This window comes from Kwoniella bestiolae, chromosome 1 (assembly GCF_000512585.2).
Source record: "Kwoniella bestiolae CBS 10118 chromosome 1, complete sequence".
Classification (NCBI taxonomy): Eukaryota; Fungi; Basidiomycota; class Tremellomycetes; order Tremellales; family Cryptococcaceae; genus Kwoniella; species Kwoniella bestiolae.
Window position 1 is genome coordinate 1,995,668 of NC_089241.1, and position 22,809 is coordinate 2,018,476.

At 47.6% G+C, this 22,809-nt stretch overlaps 8 protein-coding genes across 8 annotated transcripts; 6 read left to right on the plus strand and 2 right to left on the minus strand.

Moving 5' to 3' along the window:
- Positions 1 to 150: 150 nt before the first annotated feature.
- On the plus strand, positions 151 to 2,723 carry I302_100748 (uncharacterized protein; the record flags this gene model as incomplete). Its single annotated transcript, XM_065869146.1, has 7 exons — positions 151 to 432; positions 521 to 836; positions 975 to 1,327; positions 1,407 to 1,525; positions 1,578 to 1,906; positions 2,055 to 2,297; positions 2,401 to 2,723. The coding sequence occupies 7 exons, from the start codon at positions 151 to 153 to the stop codon at positions 2,721 to 2,723; spliced, it is 1,965 nt and encodes a 654-aa protein (XP_065725218.1).
- Positions 2,724 to 3,841: 1,118 nt separating this feature from the next.
- On the plus strand, positions 3,842 to 4,328 carry I302_100749 (uncharacterized protein; the record flags this gene model as incomplete). The annotated part of the gene is made up of 4 exons (XM_019190759.1): positions 3,842 to 3,853; positions 3,985 to 4,056; positions 4,138 to 4,231; positions 4,294 to 4,328. 4 exons carry the CDS (start codon positions 3,842 to 3,844, stop codon positions 4,326 to 4,328), a joined length of 213 nt encoding a protein of 70 aa, XP_019047507.1.
- A 2,334-nt stretch (positions 4,329 to 6,662) lies between these two features.
- Positions 6,663 to 9,509, plus strand: I302_100750 (uncharacterized protein; the record flags this gene model as incomplete). Its single annotated transcript, XM_019190760.1, has 3 exons — positions 6,663 to 7,238; positions 7,326 to 7,838; positions 7,899 to 9,509. The coding sequence occupies 3 exons, from the start codon at positions 6,663 to 6,665 to the stop codon at positions 9,507 to 9,509; spliced, it is 2,700 nt and encodes an 899-aa protein (XP_019047508.1).
- Positions 9,510 to 10,026: 517 nt separating this feature from the next.
- Positions 10,027 to 11,535, plus strand: I302_100751 (uncharacterized protein; the record flags this gene model as incomplete). Its single annotated transcript, XM_019190761.1, has 1 exon — positions 10,027 to 11,535. One exon carries the CDS (start codon positions 10,027 to 10,029, stop codon positions 11,533 to 11,535), a length of 1,509 nt encoding a protein of 502 aa, XP_019047509.1.
- A 533-nt stretch (positions 11,536 to 12,068) lies between these two features.
- Positions 12,069 to 13,680, minus strand: I302_100752 (pantoate-beta-alanine ligase; the record flags this gene model as incomplete). Its single annotated transcript, XM_019190762.1, has 8 exons — positions 12,069 to 12,514; positions 12,567 to 12,624; positions 12,700 to 12,755; positions 12,839 to 12,979; positions 13,052 to 13,154; positions 13,212 to 13,273; positions 13,340 to 13,373; positions 13,486 to 13,680. The coding sequence occupies 8 exons, from the start codon at positions 13,678 to 13,680 to the stop codon at positions 12,069 to 12,071; spliced, it is 1,095 nt and encodes a 364-aa protein (XP_019047510.1).
- Positions 13,681 to 14,145: 465 nt separating this feature from the next.
- On the plus strand, positions 14,146 to 16,576 carry I302_100753 (uncharacterized protein; the record flags this gene model as incomplete). The annotated part of the gene is made up of 9 exons (XM_019190763.1): positions 14,146 to 14,164; positions 14,237 to 14,421; positions 14,558 to 14,677; positions 14,739 to 14,812; positions 14,879 to 14,972; positions 15,101 to 15,384; positions 15,512 to 15,724; positions 15,805 to 15,912; positions 16,045 to 16,576. The coding sequence occupies 9 exons, from the start codon at positions 14,146 to 14,148 to the stop codon at positions 16,574 to 16,576; spliced, it is 1,629 nt and encodes a 542-aa protein (XP_019047511.1).
- Positions 16,577 to 16,998: 422 nt separating this feature from the next.
- On the minus strand, positions 16,999 to 20,411 carry I302_100754 (uncharacterized protein; the record flags this gene model as incomplete). The annotated part of the gene is made up of 8 exons (XM_019190764.1): positions 16,999 to 17,097; positions 17,241 to 17,812; positions 17,888 to 17,978; positions 18,046 to 19,613; positions 19,674 to 19,786; positions 19,840 to 19,898; positions 19,952 to 20,327; positions 20,398 to 20,411. The coding sequence occupies 8 exons, from the start codon at positions 20,409 to 20,411 to the stop codon at positions 16,999 to 17,001; spliced, it is 2,892 nt and encodes a 963-aa protein (XP_019047512.1).
- A 508-nt stretch (positions 20,412 to 20,919) lies between these two features.
- I302_100755 (uncharacterized protein) lies at positions 20,920 to 22,489 on the plus strand (the record flags this gene model as incomplete). The annotated part of the gene is made up of 4 exons (XM_019190765.1): positions 20,920 to 21,052; positions 21,132 to 21,565; positions 21,695 to 21,908; positions 22,050 to 22,489. 4 exons carry the CDS (start codon positions 20,920 to 20,922, stop codon positions 22,487 to 22,489), a joined length of 1,221 nt encoding a protein of 406 aa, XP_019047513.1.
- Positions 22,490 to 22,809: the final 320 nt, after the last annotated feature.

Here is a 22,809-nt window from a genome sequence, read left to right on the forward strand (position 1 = left end):
CAGGCTCACTCGCCTTCGATCATTCAAGCTTAACCGGTAACTACGAGCAACAAGATATTTTCAACATTTCACCATTTCACTGCTCGATCAATCAAAGGTATCCTCTTGCAAGCTACCGAGTCCCACATCCGAAAGGGCACTTGTAAGACCATGTCACCCTCACCCTCACCCCCATCTACAGGCTCAGGCTCAGCCAAGAGGAAAACACCCGTACCCGAACCAGCCAACACCACCACAGACGAAGATGGGTTCACCAAAGTACCCACCAAAGAAGAACGACGGAAGATGAGGAAATTATCAAAGCATCGACCCAACTTCCAATTCAACATCAACGAGTTCAGGTATGGCAAGAAGATTGGGATAGCCCATGTGAGGGATCTGGTGCTTTACATGGTGGCTGAGGGGAATAAACCGAGTTGGATACAGGTTGAGGTGGGTCATCATTCCGTCTATTCTCAATTTGAAATACAAGTAGTAACTGGTTGGATCGCTTGGCTGATGGTATGATTTGATGACACAGCACAAATCATTCATATCCCACACTGTCGTCCTCTTCGTACCTGGCTTATTACCCTCCCATCTCGGATTGGACCAAATACCCACTATATCATGTATGCCCTTCTCAACTACCCCTCCAGCACCTATCGCTGGCTCTTCATCCGACCCCTTACCTCAGGCGAGGGTACCGATAATACCTAAACTGTTCACCTATGCCTGTCCGACCAGAGCACCAGGGGACGATAGGAAGTTACATTCGGTGCTGAACAGTCTTTTGATGAGTCCTATACCGGATAGTCTGAAGAAGCAGAAGGAGAAGGAGGCTAGGCAGCTGGCTGGTGAGTCCTCATCTCTATTGCTCTCTTAACATCATCCGAACGAATCATAATTTATATATGGAATGAATCATTTCATCACTCCAGCTTGACCTTATTCGTAATGTTGACTCATGCTGATGAACAATACGAATCTCTTAGACGCAGCAACGTCCTCCTCACTCCCACCCTTCCTATATCTCCTATCATCCCACCAAATGCTAGATAACGACTACCCCATCCCATCATACATATCACCCTCCGATACACCCGTAATACCAGGACTAGACTTATCGACCCTACCTCCCAGCTTGTCCGCTGCGTTGTCCGGTCCGACAAACGGGACGGGGGATGTGCATATAGATGTGGGGATAGGGGGAAGTACGACATCGATGAGTAATAGTAATTCCAAGAATAAGGGGAATAGGAGGGACGATCCGTGGTTGGAGATTCCAAGGGCAGATGGTCCGCCAGAGGACGGCCAGTGGCCTGTGTTAGCTATGGACTGTGAGATGGTGAGTTGTGTTTGTCTGTCTTCAGCGGATCAGGGCCAGGACAGATATGCCGACTGAGATCCATATTAATTTGTCTTAGGTCTTATCCGAAGATGGACAGGAATTGGCCAGGGTGTCGATATTAGACTATGATACTGGAGAGAACATCTTTGATGAGTTGGTAAAACCGCCAAAGGATATAATAGATTATAGAACTCAGTGAGTACACCCATACAGCATAAATACCTCAGCTGATGGTACATTTCACCAGATGGTCAGGTATAACCCCCCAAAAACTATCTACCGCCACCCATACCCTCGTTTCCATCCAATCTGCCCTCCAATCCATAATCACCCCTCACACGATCCTCCTAGGCCATTCACTAGAATGCGATCTGATAGCACTCAGGATAAAACACCCATTATGTATCGATACTGCCCTGATATATAAACATCCGAGAGGACCACCTTTCAAAGCTGGTTTGAAGTGGTTGGCCCAGCGATGGTTGAAGAAGGAGATTCAGGGGTCGGATAAAGGGCATGATTCAGAGGAGGACGCGAGGACGTGTTTGGAGTTGTTGAGGATGAAGATGACTTATGGTGGGTTGGCGTTATTTCTATCAAATTACCACCTTCTCGTCATATTGTGGCTGTCTGTGGGATCTCTCCTGAGCCGGGAGCTCACGCCTGATTCTGGTTGCTGTACCAGCAGAGACAGATTGAGCTGACCGATGTTTTCTCGATGTAGGACCAGACTTCGGTAACGCTCTTGAAAATATGGAACCGATCTTTGAGCGTTTGAACCGAAACAAACCGGTGAAGACTTCCGCTTTCATCGATTATAGTAATCCTCGTACATCGCTGGGAGCAAAGGCCATTACAGCTATTAGGTGCTCAACGGACGATGAGATTGTAGATAAGGTTATTGAGAATGTGGAGGGACATGATCTGGTATTTGGGAGGATGATGGAGTTGGCCAATGTGCAGGGATGTGAGTGTCTCTGTTTCATCTCACCCGCTCGTACTACACTGGTTGGATTGGAGAAACGATCATATATCCCCGGGACGGGCTGATAAGTCTTTACGTGGTGTAGGGAACGACCGAGGAATAACATCCAACCAATTTTCCCCCTCCGACCTTGACTCATCCCTCTCTCGCTTCTCCGACCGACTCAAGAAATTACACGAATCATTACCTTCTAATACTGCACTGGTCATTCTCAATGGTCATTCCAACCCTCTGCCTATGTTGGGGCTCACGGCCAAACGACAGAATTGGGAGAGACTGATGAAGACCCTTGGAGGGGCTGATAAGATACCTAAAGAGGATAGGTGGATGACGGAGGATGATAGAGAGTTGGAGAGGGTTACGGGGGAGGCTAGGGAGGGGATGGCGTTTTTCTGTGTGAAGGGTTAGTCGAACGTTGCATTTTGGTGTTGGATATTGCCTAGCAGGAAGAGGTGGGTCTCTTGGTGTGTATTGTACTTGTAGATATCCTCTGTAGGATGAGATATGAATGCCATAAGCTCATGAGATACACCATGCACAGATGTCTTTCTACTAGCGTGTGGTGGTGATTCATTGTACTGTGCTTGGAGTTGGAGCCAGCACAATCAACCAAGTGGAGGATCGTCCTTGATTGATCTTCCGAAGTATCCCACGACGACCCAAGGACAAGAAAATCAAACGCGCTACATACAGAATAGTGGACGATTGATCAGGTGACTCCTCTACTGGTCTTCTCCTCACCGGCCGTGCTAAGCCGAAAACGTCAACAGTGTTACAACCACTCGTAATCAAGCACATCATCAAGAAGGGGGGAATGACGACACCAGATCTACCTTCTCGTTATACTCAACCAGCATTCTTCCTCGGGATGAGCCTGAACCATGAACTGACTCGTTGCTCCCAAAGAGATGTGATAACGGAATGATTCATTGGAATGGGACTAAGTCTTACTAGTTGGGAGGTATGACGCAACTGATCGACGTGACGGGTGTTGGTTATTCGTCATCTGACCAAACTAAATCTGCTTTCGGCAAGTGTTAGTAGGGATTACGCGTCGAGCTAGCAAGTACTCCGCATGCCGCATATGGAGCGGCGGCTTGGACACACCAGAGTAGAAGGTGGTAGTGTCCTATGGATGGTTGGGTGGCAAGACGAACTATGAACTATGACGTAGTGATGTGGGTTGTGATACAGGAATCAAAACTATATCACCTGGTTTGTAACCACTGTTTAATTACTTCTTCTAGTAATTTATGATCAATGAGAAAGGGGTATGACGACATTCACTTATCAATTGGGTGATACTTGGTGGGATGGTGCGTCATTCGTCATCTTGTGTGATTACTCGTGAGTGTACATGTACGTGGAAGGTACGTCCACACCAAACAACCGATTCACAAAGGTATATAAACCCCCCACCCACCCTCCTTTCATTTCCCGTCTTTCTTCCTTTCTCTATCCACAAACACAACTACTTCACTCTACTTAACTTACCAAACCAAACCAAACACATCACATCAATCACAATGTCCGACGTTGTAAGTTACCTCTTCCTCTTCCTTCCACTCCACCACCATCTACACCACCCCTACCTCACCTTCCTCCGCCAACACTTGCCACCTGTCACCTCGCTTCCTTTTCCTCTACTAACCTCCATGGGCTAATGCAGGGCCGAGAATCCTTAACCGACAAAGTCACCTCCGCTGCCAAGCCCGACTCTGAGAAGTCGTACGTTGAGCAAGTGAGTGTACCCTTTCACATAGCCATCGGCAAGACCATCTTTACGCTGTGCGAAGTCTAACGGTGCGCGTACAACCGATAGGCTACCGACTTCGTCAAGGGTAAGCTCGACGCTGCTGCCTCCGTTGCTCAACCTCAACAAGAGAAGACCACCACCCAAAAGGTCGGTGATGCTCGTGAGTTGCTCTCTTCCGCTTTTCCATAAATTTGACCTGTCCGCTGATATCGTACCTCGTAGTCACCGGTGACAACCGAAACAAGGACATCGCCTAATCTACTCTTTCATATTAGATTGATATAGTTCAGAGTGATTTGGTGTTTGTAGCTTTAATGAGAAGTACGAATATGGTATAAGAAGCTATTGTTATGTGGTTGCACTCATATGCTCACTGATGAGTGCGACTCACTACCTGTACTGATCTTCCAAGCATCAACGGGCTGTATATTGTCATGTGTCCTCTAACAGATTAATGCTGTTTCTGCTCCATGACCTTGGTCGAAGTCGGTGGATCGTTTTCGGTATCAGTTACTGACTTGCCTCGTCCCCTTTCACTTATCAACCGCCATCTGTTCCGAGACCAAGAGTGACCATCCCGACCACGTGCATCGAAGGCATGCGAAACATGTCAATACCTTGTGGTTACAAAGATAGTGCAACTCAGCAATCTCAGATGATACACCGGTTTCGTGTGAATATCTTGACCACAGCACAGAGTCCGAGAGGATGGTATCCTCACATCGTTTGGAAGTTTATTCACCATAGCGCTCGCTCGGTCCACAATTGATAGCGGACCACAGATTGTCCTACATGTATGCTACTCGTACGCGAAATGACACTGTCTGTCCTGGATGGTGTCGCCTGAGTATATACCCATACAGTAGACGTTTGATATCTGACAAGTTGGCTTTACGTAGCGGTACAAGTGAATGTGAATTTACCTTAACGCGTGTGATATTGATGGAAATTTCCAGCAATCACCTTGTATCTCATGCCCCCGAGCCTCACCTGAACACCAAAGACCTAGACTTGACCTGAATTGCTGAAATTCCATTCCGACCCAAGTTAAGTTCTAAGCGGCCCGATGACATTTTCCAACATCGTAAGCTGGATTAAACGAAATAATGCCGCAGGAGAGAGTGGGATACGTATCCTCTATTTTTGGTTTGGGTGTCTCATTCGTCCCTGTAGATCAATCAATCTGCCCAGACTCTGTTTATTAGTGTGCTATGTATAGCTGTACTGGATCTTGATCTTGATCCGACAATTATTGGTACAGGTGAGTATAAACGACATGCATATAAGGGAAAAGATCAACAAACATCAAAAAACCCCGTCGGTCTTCCCGAAGGTTTCTTTCCTTTCTTTCCGGAGGGTGATTGACTTGTGCCCGACGGGATGTGAGTGTCTGCTCGGCCATGAAGGGGGATCAGCTTGACCTCGGTACATGACCAAGCTACACTCTCGGGGAGTAGGAGTAGGACTACGTAGCTTTGGATAAAGGATATGCATGTACAAGCAGTGATAGAAGGCATGTATGTCTGTATGTATGTATGTATGTGCATGTATGAAAGGGTCAAGTAGCGGAGAAGAGGTCGTACGATCGGCCACCGACACTACTGCACTAAGTTTGTTTGATGAAAAATGAAAAATGAAAATTGAATTCCAGTGGAAGTGTATAGTAAGCGGCCATCCGGTCAGTGTTTACCTCGTTTATACTGTATGAGTGTGGTGGTACGACTCATTTAGTATAGTAGTGTATTAAGATCTTACGATGAATAATCCATCATCCTTATGCATCAAAACATAAACATTCCACTGGGAACATAACTACATCGTATTCATGATAACATCTTCTACCACTATTACTCTTACAACGTAACAGCGCAAACACCACTCCAACAGCATAAACATAAACTCAGCTCGGTTCTCACTTCGGCTCGGCTTCATCCTCGCTCGCAGTGATCATCGGTGACAATTCCAACTAACGTCATAATCGCACCTGGTGGCCGCCGAGGAAAAAAGCATAAAAACAAAAGTCAACTCAACCTTAATCACTTAGCAATAACCTTGGCACAGCAAACACACAGCTCCAGCTCCAATCCCACATCTCACCATCTCACCATACATACATATCAATGATCACCTATCATCATCATATATTCTAATATCACCTGGATTGGACCACTGCAAGAGCAATAGCACGAATTGGGTAAACAGAACCAAACCCCACCGGTCCAGATTACAATACAACACTGCTGCGGAAGGAAAGACCAACACCAACAAACACAAGCTAGCTGAATTCGGGTCTGGGTTTATGTATGGCACGGTGATTAGACGATAGGGATTGCATCAGTTGTGAGGATACAAGGATACAGGCAGCTCAACAAACACCAGGAGGACCGAGCTCAAGGTGCGGTATCAACCATCACACCCCCTAATCAAAGGAACATCAATCCTTTATCTTTTCACAGCTCCAACTCTCCAACTTATCTCATCAATCCTCGTTTTGTTCGCTGGTACGACAATCCTATAATCCTGATTCAATCATCCCACCCATTCACATTCACGGCAGTGCCCAGAATAGTTTGAACACCTGGTCAGACAAAATGCCGTTCTTTCAATCCTTCCAAGATTTCAAAGGTCTCACCAACTCTATCAACCCTCTCAACCTATTCACATCTGAACCACCCACATCATCTACAACCTCCCAGACAGTCACTCCGAATGGTACACCCAAACCAACACCAGCTTCAGCCGTAGCTGGACCTGGTCCGTCCACTACAGCTGCCGCAGCAGCAGCCAAATCATCCTTACCAATGCGTCAACCTGCCGGTGCACCCCTCACTCCCTCGAACGAACAGTCCAATCCCCTCGGTAGACCACTCAACTCCGGATCACCATCAGCCGGCTCCCCTGCTCCCATACGACCTTCCCTCAAGCATTCGAATACTTCTGGCTCGTCGCCCAACTCATCGGATAGCTCGGATAGTAATGCTAGACGCAGAACCTCGGCGACAAATGTCATGATTGCTGATCCCGAGGTTAGCGGGATACAAGGTGAACGGAGGAGAAGTCCAAGGAAAAGGACGTCGTCGAGACCTGCTAGTTCGGGGAGCGGCGTGACGAATGTGAGTGGGGTTGAGGGTGAGATTAGGTCAAGGAAAAGGAAGAACCCTTTGGATGTGAGTTTGATATACCTTCCCAGTATCACTACCGCTCTCACTTGTGATTTTTAGGATATGGGCTGACTCGTAATGTATCAAACATAGACATATATCATCGTCAAACCCCCTCCGACCTCGGCCAAGAACCCGCTCAACCTCCAGATCCAACTTGTCGTCCGACCCAGCAGACCAAAGAGAGATCGATCCGTCTCGGGAGTCTCGAGTCGTTCAGGATCAATAACCGGTGAAGGTATACTAGCCTCACCTGGCACTTCACCCGCCGCTCAGACCGTCGACTTACCTCTGGAAGAATCCGAGGATAATACAGCTAAAGAAACTCTCATCACGCCCGAAGCACCTCTCACAAGTACCCCCATCAACGAGAAGGGATTACCTGGTTCTCCCAAATCTAGCTCTACCGAATCGGATAATGGTAATACTGGCGCTGGACTCAGGAGATCATCATCCATCAGATCTAGCATTTCCACTTCGACCGCCGCGACTGGGAGCAGCGCTGCCTCGGGCAAGAGGATAGAACCCATGTTCAACCTGGCTGTCCATAATGTCATGCAGCCTACTGTTGTGACGGACGCTGCGACAGATGTCAAAGTTGCAAAGGTGAGTTGAACCGTGTATGAGATGTGTATGACTATCGATCCTGATGATTGTACGATATAGTTTCATAAACGGAACCTCGACATTACTGGCGTCGGTGTCCTCGAACCATCAGAGGTTTGGCTGCCGGCAAGTCAATCTGTCAATCTCTTCGCTGCTACTTCCCGTCAGACAGGGGACGATCATCCAGCTCCTCGACAACGACCACTATCCCTGGTCTCTATGACTACCCCTATCTCACCCACGCTCAGCAGATCAGATGATGGTAAATCCGGGGTGCGAGCATCGCTCGATCTGAAGGGGTTCAAGATGGAGAACTTGCGATTGGGTCAGAACAAGGGTGATGGGGAGAGCAAGACGAAACAATTCTTCGGTAAAGTGTTTAAGAAGAAGACATCCATGGGAGATATAGGATTAGCCAAGAAGAAGACCAGTCCTTCAGCTTCGTTCTCATCTTACGATCCACCCAGATCTGCTACCTCCCCTACCCACGATCATACCGGTGCAGACTCCCTTCATCCCAATATGGCTGGGATCCCTCGAGGCACAATCGCACCTGTTCCCGAATCGCTCCCCTCGGCTGGTGTCGGCGCTCCAACATTCGGTACTGCTCCTTTGGTGGTGCGACGTAGATCGTCAGGAGCATTGATTACTCCCGATGGAGCTGTTACAGGTCTCACCTCCCATGTCGACCCTCCACCTCAAGCAATGAGCATGGAGAGATGTCAATCACTCCCTATATTCCCGTCCAACCGACCGGTAGGATACACTTGGACAGTCAAGAAGTGGGCTAAGAAGAATGAAGAAGGATGGGCAGCTCAGCTCAAAGCTGCTGCTAATGCCGGGTTGGAGATTGTCGGAGGGAATGCTGCGGGTGAGGAAGAGGACGAAGTATTGTTTGAATGGGTCAAATTGAGAGTCCCATCAAATGCTGCTGGTGATGAGATATTGAGAAGATACTCTACCACCGGGGTGATATCAACCACCAGAGCGAGAAGTAGGACTAGAGCTACGTCCGTCCCACCCACATCGAACACAAACGATACGATCAACATCAATTCCCCTAATCAATCCAAAACCTCTTTGACCCTCCAACCGCCCAGATCCCAAAGAGAAAGAGAGGGATCACCTTTCCCGCCTTCCTCGCCTAATCTCACTTCATCAGCCCAGACCTCGCCCTTCGGCTCCCCAAGGCTAAGTGGTCTTGCCCGACCTGAACCCGTAAGAAAGCTCTCAGCGGGTATCTCACCCTCGAGAAGGACCTCTTCAACCACGCTCGATGTGGATATGCAGCCTGAACTCACCGCAGACGAGGGGGAAGATTCCGATCCCGAGGACTCTGAGACTCCCTGGACATGCTCCGTATGGGTGAAGAAGACCGGTCAGAGACAATTGTTAGGCACGTTGACTCCTGCTCCGCACCATCCTAAAGTTATTGGAATATTGAAGATCCCCCAGGGACTGGACGCGGTATGTCTAACGGATCTTCAACCCACGCAGAATACGGGTGGAGCGAATCCCACGATCAATACGATCAAGAAGATCAAGGATAATATAGCGTTGAGCGAGGAGAACTTGAAAGATGTTGTTTGTGTTACTGCTATGTGGTTGGTTGCTAGGGAGGAATTCAATGGGCTGGGTAAGAAGAAAAGTAGGAGGGGTACTCAGGGGTAGGAGTATACTACTTTATGAACCATTCATATCGATTCGTACCATCGATATGTCTTGTGGAAGATCGGTATGTTAGGGCCGGGCAGTCTTGTCATATGGTAAACTAATTATTTTGTTGTATATCGAAAGAATTGTTCATGTTCATGTTCATGAGTTGATTTTTTATACATATGCATAAATTTGGGTGTATTTTACGACGAGGTTCACGGGTATCGAGCGGACAGCAGAGGACAGAGCAGGATTGGAAGGATTTCTTGGTGTATGGTGGAGATGCATGTTTTGGTCAGATCAGATCACCCCGCCGAATTTACAGTCGGAACATTACGAGTTCAGATTCAGGTTCAACTTTCTTTGAACTCATCTTTATTCGTCTACATCTTCAAGTATCAAACAACCAATCAACCAGACAGACCATCATCGTGCATAGACGTTGATCATCTTACCAGTCTCGCCTCGTCTCCATAAATACAATTCTCCCTATCCCTCTCCCACGACAGTCATACCCGATGAACCCCTCGAAATGTCAATAGACATCAACTGGTCCCTCCTCAACGACAAGGGCATAGGTTCATCTACCCCCTCGAAATCAAACTCTGACCCCTTCACTTCGGCCAATCCCACCCAAGACCAAGATGGTACAGACATAGACGGTGAAAACGTATCCGAAGCCCTCTCCACCTCCCTAATCAACCTCCTAAACTCCCAACTCAGCACCTCCAAGCGCCCCTCATTCATCGGTCCTATAACCATCACTTCCTTCTCATTTGGTGAGCTCGGCCCAGAGCTGGAGATAAAGGATATAAGGGATGTTTGGCGGGTGTTTGATCAGGGTGATGAAGAGGGGGATGAATTGCTCGAAGAGCAGGAGGAACAAGAGCGAGTGAGGATGATGGAGGATGAGGAGAAGAGGAGGATGGAGAGGAGGGGGGTGGACAGTGCGTTGGATGGGGAGAGGTATGAAGTTGTTAATTTGGATAGTTATGGTTATGGTCATGATGGGCAGTATCAGCGGGAGGCGACGCAGCATCCCTCGATGGGGAGGATGGATAGTTTCGGTACTGCAATTGGTAGAGGAAGAAATCATGGATACTCTCAATCCATCTCACATGCCCCGTCGACTCGCAACAGACCCGCTTCTCAGTATGGCAACGTCACAACACCTCTACCACGATCCATATCCAATCCTCATACCCTATCTATGGCAGACCATCAGTCAATCGCGAACTCTAATTCGGGAAGATCATTCATCCCATTCCCATTTGATCCCAACCACAACCACACATCGAACAACCCCGTAGGAACGGGGATCACACCATCCTCGTCCCTCTTCTCACCTGGACTGGGTCGCCGTCCCCCTTCTATAGCGGGTAGTACCCGTAATCGCCCCGCATCAGTCGTAGATGTAGGTATAGGCATCAACCACACATATAATCCAAGTATACGCCCACCACCTACCCACCAGGAGATCCCGGCTCCACTAACTCGCGATCACTCCCTCTCCCTCCCTCCTTCCCCTCCTGCCCTCCCACCTAGGGGTCTCCCAAAACCTTCGGGAAGTACCAACAATGTCCCCTCGGCTCAGATCCATTTCAATATGAAACACAAATCCGACCTCAACCTCGTCCTCCTAACCTCCCTTCAAGTCAATTACCCCTCCAACTTATTCATGTCCCTCCCTCTCAAAATGAATATAACGGGCTTTACCCTTTCTAGTGATCTAGTCGTGGCCTATTCGAGCGAACGAAATAGATTACATCTTACGCTCCTTCCTCCGACGGATACCGACCAAACCACAAGTACAAATAACATGACAGAGTACAGTTATAATACTTCGAGGAAGAACAGCTTGTACAATACTTCGGTAGGGGAGAAGATTATACCTTCTTTGTCTATCGAATCGGAGATTGGGCATTCGGATGCGCATGTTCTGAGGAATGTGGGGAAGGTGGAGAAGTTCATTGTGGATGTGATTCGCAAGACGGTCGTGGAGGAATTGGTGTTTCCGAATTTCCATACGATCGCGCTGTAGCGGGTTAAAGGTGGATGAGATCATTTGGGTGTTGTAGACTACAACGTTGGATCATCGCCATCAACATTCCTACTTTTACTTGGACGTCGAGGTATATCGAACTCTTTCACCAGCAGTACCACGTTGACTGGTTATCTCAGACCTCCTGTGGGTGGAGCCTGGGGATTAAGTACTCTGTGTCTGGGCCTGGGCCCGGGGATAAGAGAATGACAAGAAGAGTAATATTATCATTTCGGATGGTATCGATGGACAATCGCCACTATTCACATATACCTTGCATATAATACTTTATACACCCATTACATCTTTACCGTTATACTTGTAGTTTAAATGCATATAATGGATCATCGACTTTCCTCCAATCCTTCAATCCCTCGATCTTTCCTTCTATAGGTATTAATTTTGAATCGCTATCACCTTTACAAACCATACTTGTTAAACCATTCATCGCACCAAGATAATCCTTCTCGTCGTAACGTCCTTCTTGTCTGCCTCTGATCCGATCGCAAACCCATACCAACCAACCAGCACTCTCAGCTAGTTTCCCACCCAATCAAAAGATTATCAATCAACCTCGTCCTCCCCACCCAAATCGCACCGGCCACTACAAATTCTCTACCCGCTCCAATGGGTCCACGGAGAGGTTCGAACGTATCCCTATCGAACAATTCTATATAATCCAGTTGTAACTCTACCCCCTCGTTCACACTGAGTATACGTTCCTGTTCATCCAATATCACCCTCGTCGAAGCTGCGATGAGATCTTCAGCAGTTATATCCTTCCCTTCTGCTGTGGTGGGGGATTCGTACAGCCCCTTAGCAGCGGATAGGGCTTTATGAAGGACTGGGGAGACTTGTAGTTCTGCTGGTGAGAGGTAGGCATTTCGGGACGAGAGTGCTAGACCTGTTGAAGAGCGGGTGGTGGGGAGGATGTGCAGACTGGACGGTGTGGGGTGAGAGAGGAGGAGGTCTTTGACCACTGAACGTAAAATTGTCAGCTCGGTCCCAGGGAGAGATGAAGGGGAGCTTACGTATTCGTAGGAGTAATGCTTGCTGGATGTCTTTTTGTCCGAAGTATGCGTGATCTGGCTGATCGTGGGTAAACATAGAAGATCAGTTTCGTAGAAATTATTCCTGCGCATGAAGCTGACTTGGAACACTCACCTCAACAGCGTTAAACAGCTTGGTACAAACGGTAGCAACACCTTTGAAAAATTGTGCTGATCATAGTATAATCATATATCAGTACAGTAAACCAATATGCCATCGAGCATAACCCCTTCCAAGGCATAGCCTCACTCACGCCTAGAAGCACCCTCCATAACCTCCCCCCACCCCCTCACATCAACTTCCACACCTTTATGGCTCCTCAGATCCTGCAGCTCCCCCTTCAAGGGATACATCACATCAGGCGTAGGCGCGAAAATCACCAACGGACTTTCGGCTATCTCGTGTCCATTTCCCTTGGCGTTTGTACTAGGTCGGAAGGACTCGAACTCTGATACCCCCAGTCCACGCATCTGTCTTGGTGAGGCTGGGGTGGGGAGGATAGACTGAAGTAGGGAGAGATCGCGCTCGAATGTTCGGGGATAGGATGAGAGGTCTTCGTGTGGGGCGAACTGGTCGGATCATTAGCTAGATCCTATAGTAATTATGAGGTGAAATTGTTAGCTCACTTGCATAGGGTTTACGAAGAGGGTCATGACTGTCAGTGGATGTCGGGAGAGGGATGTTCGGACTATGTCAGGGACACGATGTGAGCTCGGAGTGCTTTGCGGTCCTGCGATATCATTCATTAGCTCACCTAGATTTAAGTGGCCTTCGTGCAATGCTCCCATCTGTGAAGTTAAAGACATCAGCATCTGCCTCAAGGTGCACGAGAAGGGTGAACATGCTCTACAGTGTGTTGCTCTGAGGATACATGTCTGGCATTCGTAATAGCCAACTCACAGTAGGTACAACCCCTACTTCCAACCCCTTATCTCGCGCTTCCTTCCTCCATCGTCTCAGCTGTCCCAACGTCCTGATGACAGGTATATGCGGCTGACCATTCCCGTTGGATGCATGTCTCATAAACGTTTTCGGAGTTGTGCGAGAAAGGGTGGATGGACCGGCCATTCCTTTTACGAAGGGGAGGGTGAGCATTGTTGTTTCAATTATTGATGCGAGTGGGGTTGAAAAGTATGTCGCTGGGCGAGTATATATATATAAGCTGAGTCGAGTGGGGGATTTGATGACAAGTGTTATCAGTAATAACAGTGGGGAGGTCGAGTCGAGATAGGAGCCAAGAGGAATGTTTTTGGGGTTGTTCGCTAGTTACAGGTTACTCTCAAGTACTGCAGACGTCGTTTCATGTTTTGACATATATCACCACTGTGGAGACCCCGTTCATCGGTCACCGCCGAGAGAGAGCAAGCGGGATCAAATAGACAAGGGGTCTTAAAGTGGAGGGCTCTTAAAAGTATCTTGGTACTTGAGCTTCGAAGTTGTCTGTCCTCCGAATTCGACAACATTTATTGACAGCTTTCACTAAATTCCACTTGCATACTCAATCATACCACTAGATCGCAATCAGTAGGGAAGGAGAACAAGGAAGAGAAGCATTTCAAGATGGATCTAGATGACTTGAGTGAGCTTCTTCGCTCCTACTTCCGCTAGATCCCATCAAGCTGACCCTACTTGATCATTCTTCCTCTTCCAGCCGTCGATAACACCTACCAACTGGGAGGATCCGATGATGAGAGGGAACGAGCTAAGAATGCCGCTCTGATAGAAGAGCTAGACAGGAAGAAGAAGTTTAGGAAGATGGCTGTTCCCACGGACGATAAGAAGGTTAGGGAGAGGTTGAGGGCTTATGGAGAACCTATAACACTTTTTGGTGAAGGTGTGAGTTGGCTTCGTCTAACTTACGGAGAAGGAATTACCGTCTCTATCATAATTCACTGGCTTACCGGTGGATAGTCGTTCTGTCTCTGAGCTTTGTAGAGCAGACCGCTGATATTTGCTTTTACCTTGTGTGTAGCCAGGTGACCGTCGAGATCGTCTGAAATACGTGCAGGAGCAGATAGAACAAGCTCGAGGGACGGAGCGTATGGATGTGGATGAGGAGTCTGATGAGAGTAGTGATGAGGAGGAAGAAGAGGTAAGCTTGGTCTCAGTTGACATGGTCGACTCAAGTTTCAAAGCTGACTTAGTTGTCATAGGGGGAATTCTACACGGAAGGTTCAGATGATCTGTTAGAAGCGAGGAGGAAGTTGGCTAGGTATTCATTGTCGAGGTGAGAAGCTCTTACCTTAGCTATATTTCGAGTGTTTAAGAGGCAATAGCTGATATAGAGAAATAGAGCTCGTACACGTATAGCGAGGCAGAGGGTGGAAGTGGGATTACCATTGGGTAAAATAGTATCGCTGCGGAAGGAGGTATTCTCGGAATTGAAGGTGAGGGCATGCTCCTCTTCGTTGAATCTCAGCTACCCAAACCGCCAAATCTCCCCAAATGCTACTAGCTCCCATAGGGTAATGGTAACAAGACATACATGTTATCACAATGCTGATCTCTTTGCCAGACATTCAACAATCTAGGATCCCAATTCGGGGACGACCGTCCCCTCTCGACCATCCGATTCTCCCCAAACTCCCAATACATCCTCACCACATCCTGGACGGGAGATAGCAAAGTATGGGATCTACCGAACCTGAATTTGGTAAAGACGAAAAAGGGTCATACGGATAAGATCGGTGGAGCTGCTTGGCACCCCCAGGCGACGTTGGCCGGAGGGATAGGCGAGGATGGGTTGAACTTCGCGACGGGGGGTGGGGAGGGGGATGTTAAGTTGTGGTCTTTGAGCGGGTAAGTGGGGTTGTGGTTTCACCTGGATCATTTGATAAAAGCAATCAGTGGTATACTGCCTACTGTCCTGATCACCCAATTGCTGTACCAAACACAACCTTGCTAACGCTCTGTTTCGTTGCTATAGTGACAAGCCCATAGCGACGCTGAAAGGCCACGAAAACCGAGTCGGTCGAATAGCGTTCCATCCCTCAGGTTCATATCTAGGTTCAGCAGGTTTCGACGGTACTTGGCGATTATGGGATGTGGAGAAGCATAAAGAGTTGTTAATACAGGAAGGACATAGCAAAGAAGTCTACGCGTTGGCTTTCCAGGATGATGGTGCATTGGTGTCGTCAGGGTGAGTGATGCGTCTTCGACTATAATCTCATCTTTAATCACAAAATGTACATAAGCTGATATCCGGTTTGGGTATTGCAGTGGGTTCGACGCAATAGGACGAGTATGGGATATAAGGACGGGAAGGACGGCTATGGTATTAGATGGGCATGTTAAGGAGATATTGGCTATGGACTTTGCACCTAATGGGTGAGTGTGGCTCCCTTCCCATCATCTTGAATTGCTATCTCGGATTAATCATCGTATCCGCTGAGTCGTGTACATATCGCATGTTCACCGTTTATGGCGGGGCAGATCGGCTAACACTCATTCTTCCTACAGATACCAAGTAGCCACCGGTTCAGGCGACGACACCGTCCGAATATGGGATCTCCGAGCCCTCAAAACGCAATATATCATCCCGGCGCACAAATCGTCCGTATCTGACGTGAGATTCTTCAGATCTTCGCAGGAGGTAGAGTCGATAGGTCTAAATGGCGATTTACCCTTATCTGGAGAGGTCAAAGGAGGAGTAACGGATAGTAGCATGGCAATAGACCAGGATACGAGTACCGATATCGAAGTGAAAGAGGAGGATGTTAAACCGTTGGTATCCAATGGACTTACAGGCCAAGCATCGACGGAAGGTGGTACTGCTGGATCATCTCTACCCAAATCTGGATTATTCCTCCTCACCTCAGGATTCGATTGTAATGTCCGAATATGGTCGGCGGACGAGTGGAGTCTCATCAAAACCCTACCGACGGACGCGGGCAAGGTCATGTCTGTTGATGTTTCGTCGAATGGACGGTTCATCGCTAGTGCGAGTTATAGTAGGAGTTTCCACCTTTTTGGAGGGGATAATAGTTTGTAGGTTTGGTCCATCTCGAAGGGATATAACCTTGTAGAATGATAAGGCGACGAAGCCATATATGCACATGCATTGTTATATAACGTGATGAACGGCGATGAGGGACGAATGAACATTGGTCAACCGATAATTGGAACTTTTGTCGAGTATCGAGAGTTTCTGCTCACACTCATACTCATATTTGACGCTTCAGATAGGTGTGTAATCTCTAAGAGGCACACCGAATCACATAGGTAGAATCATATTCATGCTTCTGTCGACAGTCAAAAATCAAGAGGTGAGAGAAAAACAAAAACACAAAGAACGAATATAACTTTAAAGAAACCACGAGGCGACTGAATAAACTCTTCCTTGTTCTACCATTTTCTTCAAAACTCAAAATCCAAATATCAAAGACAAGATCCTCCTCTTACCCCTACCTACCCTCAAACTTGCTCTTTCATCCTACTCATAAACTCTGATATCTTACTCAGATCTATACTCTGCCCATCAGATTCGATAGCAGTGACTAGCCCATCGATCATCTACAACCAATAAAGAAATTTGAAGTCAGCGATACGAAACAAACATTGCTTCTGCTGCCCTATCTCTCACTCTTCAGTCCCACCAATAAAGCGAGACGAGGAGACACCTCAGGGGACACAAGAAAGAGAGTGAAATCACTCACCCCATCAACCTTCTCAACAGGTACTTTCGTACTAAGACTAATCAATTTCCTATACTTGTAATTCTTCTCGAAATTCTGATTCTCCAAATTCCGTATTTTATCATCCAACAAGGCCAGAACCCTATCTTGCCAAATATTGATTCTCCTCAATTTGATCAGGTTATCACTATTGTTATTTTCAGACGAATCGGTTCTCTCTGGTAATTTGATCTCGTCATCCTCCCCTTCTTCCGTCTCATTCTTCACTTCTTCCACCCCACCGGAAGAATCTGAAGTAATTTGTTGGAACGAGGGGGGTAACTCGTTTTCTCCAGCTAGTAACTTTCGGCCAGTCCAATCTTCTGCCTGTTCGGAGGGAGTCGAGCTCAAGAACTGCTTCAGGGATTCGATCCTCTGATTGAGTAGCTCCAATTCACCAACTTTGACTTGAGCACGATGTAATTGCTGTCTCTTGTCTGCTAGGGCTTTTGTGGCTACCCTGACTGATTGTTCGGTGGCATTCAGTTTGGTTTGTTTGTTGACCATTTCCGTGGAGAATGTCGATGAGATGGTTTCGAATATCGCTGAGATGTCTACAGAGTCCAAACATTACCATCAGTCTCCTACCCAAGCGGTCAAGTCACGAGGAGGCAGAAAACCCTACTCACTCTTCTGAACATCCCTACTTTTCCTTTCAGGCTTAGGCACCTCCGATTTTAAGCTCGAAACGATCGCCTCGGCAGGCGACACCTTGAGAGACTAGATATTATGAATCACGTCAGCATCTCTACTCCGAGCTTGATCTCATCGAGACACTCCCGCTCACCTCAATATCCAGTCCAAAGTCAGAGGGCTTCAATCCCAACTTATTCGCTTTGCCTTTATCCGCTCCAGCATCCAATAGTAGATTCACCAAACCTTTATTGCCCACCCTCGCAGCAATGTTAATAGCGGTATCACCATGAACATCCTGAATGTCTATCAGCGTCTTGAGGCTAATCGTATCATTCCCTGAAGATCCATTCAGATGATCACCATTCATCGAGTGAGTGATCTGTTGCTGCTGTTGTTCTCTCGCTACCCATTCTAGGACATTGGCCATGTAAGATCTTGCAGATGCTGCTCGTCCTTTCACACCCGCTACCATACTGATATGATGTATCACCGATCTGTACGAGTGATCCAAGGTCTTGATCGAGGGCGATAAGAGTTCCAGCAATTGATAGAATTGTCCAGACTCGAATTGGTTTGTCGTCAATACCGACCTGATCAAAGGAGTCTCGCCAGCAAAATTACCCCGGTGGATATCGGAACCAAGTTCAATAAGCTGTTTGATTATTGATAATTTGGATAGCGCACATGCCCAGTGTAAAGCGGTGTGTCCCTGATTATCAATCACCATGTCGATATCGAAGGTATCTGGCAATTCGTCCGCCCCCAGTCCAAACACTTGTCGAACATTCACTTCATCATCTCCCGCGTCCACTGAAGTAGTGGAGAACAACGACAATAATCTTGAGCGCGTCTTGGAAGTGTTGGAATTGGGTCTTGGTCGAATTGGTTTATTGGACAATCGCATAGATGAAGGTAGGGGCTGCGAATCCCTCAGATCATCCGACGAATCAGATGCACCATCATCGATGTCTTCACCTTCGGCCTCTTGTTGTGGCGGTTCGTGTTGCTGTTCTTCCATAGATCCGTTGAGATAGGCTCCATCTTCGGATTTTTGCCTCTTCGCCGGTGGAGGTCCCATATCCGTATCGGTCGTGTAGTTCATAGGTTGATATGATGGAGTGGGATGAGGATGACCATATTGATCGATATACATCTCAGCGCCGCTAGGTGGAAGGCCCAGATCGATGTTGGCAGCAGGTCCAAGAGAAGGGTTATGATGACCATCACCACTCAGGCTTGGGGTCATCGCCATAGCTATACCACGTTTGTTATCGCCTTGGCCAGGGTACATATGCTGTTGGGGAGGAGCAGGATAGTACATCATCTGCTGTTGGTTGGGATAACCCATAGGCATACCCATCATTTGATTTTGATCGCCATTGGAAGGAGTAAATTGCGGTGGAGGCGGAGGAGGCAATTGACCAGCTTGGGCATGTGGGTGTGCATGCCCATGAGGAAAGGGGGAGATGACTCGACCATTTCCTTGAGCGCTACCTCGATTACCAGACATCAAGGAGGGAGTGTATCCTGCCATACTTGATGAAGGGGTCTTTTGGCCGGCTCGATCGGGAGTACCAGTCCGGATGACAGGTAAAGCAGCAATGGCAGTTGGTGAAGGAACGAAGTCGAAGACGGGTGCAAGATAGGCAGTAACACCGTATTGAGCGGCAAGCTCTTGGCCTCGTTCAAAGGGGATCCAGGTGCCTTGGTATTTACCGTCTACATATTAAATAGCGTCAGATGAGCTGGATCAGACTCGCAATGCAACGGATAACTCACAACCACCTTGGACTTTTTCGTGCACCCCAGGGTGGATCTCCTTTTCGAGAATTTTGGTTCGAGCAGATTTATGTATACCTGCCACTTTTAGTATTTGGGTAGCATTAACCCATCTATCCAATATCATCAGTACCCCTGTCAGTGCAACGAGATATAAGTGACGTACGAATCGGATGTTCGTCTCATGACCGAGATACCTCGAATCATAGCTTCGAAAACGGGTATCTGAAAATGGAAATGATCAGCTGGGATTGCCTTCAGAACCATAGATAGCTTACACCTGAGTATACACTGGCATAGACCTTTGCCTGAGCAGTCCCGCCAGTCTGATTCGAGTTATTCGGTCCTTGACCCGGTACTGTACCCATCACGTTCCCAAAGACATTTTGATGCTGTTGCTGAAGCTGCTGAGCAGGTGTCAGATGTTGTTGGCCGTTCGACGAAGAAGGCACGGAAGGAGGAGGTTGCATGTTGTTTTGCTGCTGTTGAGAAGGACCCAAACGCGGTTGAGGGGGTGGGGGTTGTTGAGAGTGTAAGTGGGAAGGTAGGGTGTGTAATGGTGCGGGTGTCTGCTCAATCGCACCTGATGGTGAGAGGGATGGTAAGAGTGATGAGTGGGAGGGGGTAGCCGGCGGCTGATTGTGAGTGGTAGAGCTAAGAGAGGGGGAGGTCAGCTCGAAGAAATGGATAGGGGAAAGAATGATCGGGAAGCGGACGGACATACCTTGAGGCTTCCATGGTGTCTGTCCGATTGACTCCTTGTTTTCAAGAAGCTGTAGATAGACGCAGAGAGACAAGATACTATTCGGTGTTGTATTCGGCAAGTAGTAGGCTACTCGAGATGGTGTATCAGGTATACCTATGTATATAAAATGGTGATGAGAGATGAGGTAGGACGTGTTAAAAGGCCAAGTACGAGTAGAGTATATAGAATTCATGTCTGAAATCGCGTTGCGCGTCTTTTTAAGCAGGTTGTACGCGTATACAACCACCACTATAGCAGATATGCAGGGTAACTACTCGTGCATTATCAAAACCTGAAGGGAGGCGAGTTATCAATGTGGCACTTTCAAAGTCTTAAAAGGGTATACCCGAATAAGCTTCCTGACTGTTGGTAAATTTCAGATGGAGGACGTCCACTTGACTACCCAGCAGATGCACAATTTTAAGAATGAACTCATCACCTCAGATCAATCCATCGATCGTCTCTATACATCTCAATCTGCATACCAGAAATCTATTCAAGATGAGCGCAGAAGCATCCTCCTCTGGGATCAGTAAGAAATCCAAGAAGAATAAGAGTAAAGCTGCTGAAGCTGTCAATGGCGATGGTGAGACTCAAGAGGTGGACAAAAACAAGAGACACAGGAAGGATAAGCGTGAGTCTATCGATCATCCATCACTATCGGATCAGCATTTGACGGACCGTGCTGATTGTTCTATCCCAATTTGACACAGCATGGGACACAGACGACATAGACCACTGGAACATCCCCCAATTCACCGCCCCCGCATCGGGCGAACATAAACCTTTCCTCGAAGAATCCTCTTTCGCCCTCCTTTTCCCCAAATACAGAGAACCCTACCTGCGTTCAATCTGGTCGAACATTACCTCCGAGCTGGACAAATATGGTCTGGCCTGTGAATTAGATTTGGTACAGGGTCAAATGACCGTCAAGACCACCCGTAAAACTTGGGATCCATATATCGTCCTAAAGGGACGAGATCTGTTGAAATTGTTGGCGAGGGGTGTGAATGCTCCTCAGGCTATCAAGGTCTTGCAAGATGGGATAGCATGTGATATAATTAAGATTGGTGGGTTGGTGAGGAACAAGGAGAGGTTCGTGAAGAGGAGACAGAGGTTGGTTGGACCTAATGGAAGTACTCTGAAGGTGGGTATCAGTCTTCTCTAAGGGTCTCTACGAAGATGATATATGTCCATCCGACTACACTCCCCTCTCTGAGCCAATTGTAGTCTGATATCACAAGCATCACATTGCTGATACAAACAACACTGATAGGCAATCGAGCTCCTCACAGAATGTTACGTCCTAGTCCAAGGAAACACCGTCTCAGCTATGGGTTCATTCAAAGGGTTGAAAGAGGTCCGAAGGATCATCATAGATTGTATGAACAACATACACCCCATATACAGGATCAAGGAGTTGATGATCAGACGGGAGCTTGCGAAAGATCCGAAATTGGCTGGCGAGAGTTGGGATAGGTTTTTACCAAGTGAGTCGAAGTCGCATTTGGACAACGTCTATGAAACCACTTTTAGTACTAGGACTTGGACAATCGCCCCCCCTTATCTCATAAAAAAAATTCTGCACTTCATCCCAGAGATATCAGCTAATCTTGTATTTGTCATCGCAGAATTCCAAAAGAAACACCTCTCAACATCCGAAAAAACAGCCAAGAAAAACTCTGCTCTGGAACGTCAAGCCGACCCCTCCTCATCAGTCAACCCCAACTCCATCCCCGTCGCCCCTTCTACTTCTACTACAGCAGTGGGAGAGGGTGATAAACCCAAACGAACTCCCTTCCCAACCAAGAAGAAGACCTACACCCCCTTCCCACCACCTCAACAACCCTCCAAACTTGATCTCCAACTTGCCTCGGGAGAATATTTCCTCAAACCCCGTGAAAAGGAGGCTCTGGAGAAGAGGAAGAAGGCTGAAAAGCAGAATGAGGTGTCTGCGCAGAGAAGGGCAGAGAGGGAAGAGGCGTTCGTGGCGCCTCCTGAGAAACGGGAGGAGGGGGTAGAGGAGAGGAGGAAGAAGAGGAAGAGGGCTAAGGCTGAGGATTTGATGTAAATTAGACGTGAGAGGGGATTGGTATGATGGGTATTCTGTTGATTGATGTATAATGTACTTGCTTGATCAGCACAGGAATTCGTCATGTTTGATCTTGTACAGCTGTATTGATGATACGATACGGTTTCCTTCAGCTTCTTCGTGAAGCTTATAGGTTCATTCATGCTCAGTGTTCAGCCAACACTACGAGTAGATCTCTCAAATGCATGGTATATCGTGGAAAACACGCATGTATAGTGTATATCCCACGTAGGATGCGGAGGTATCCCTTTTGATTCTGACCTAACGATACAACATGGTTCTAATAGACTAAGCTCATA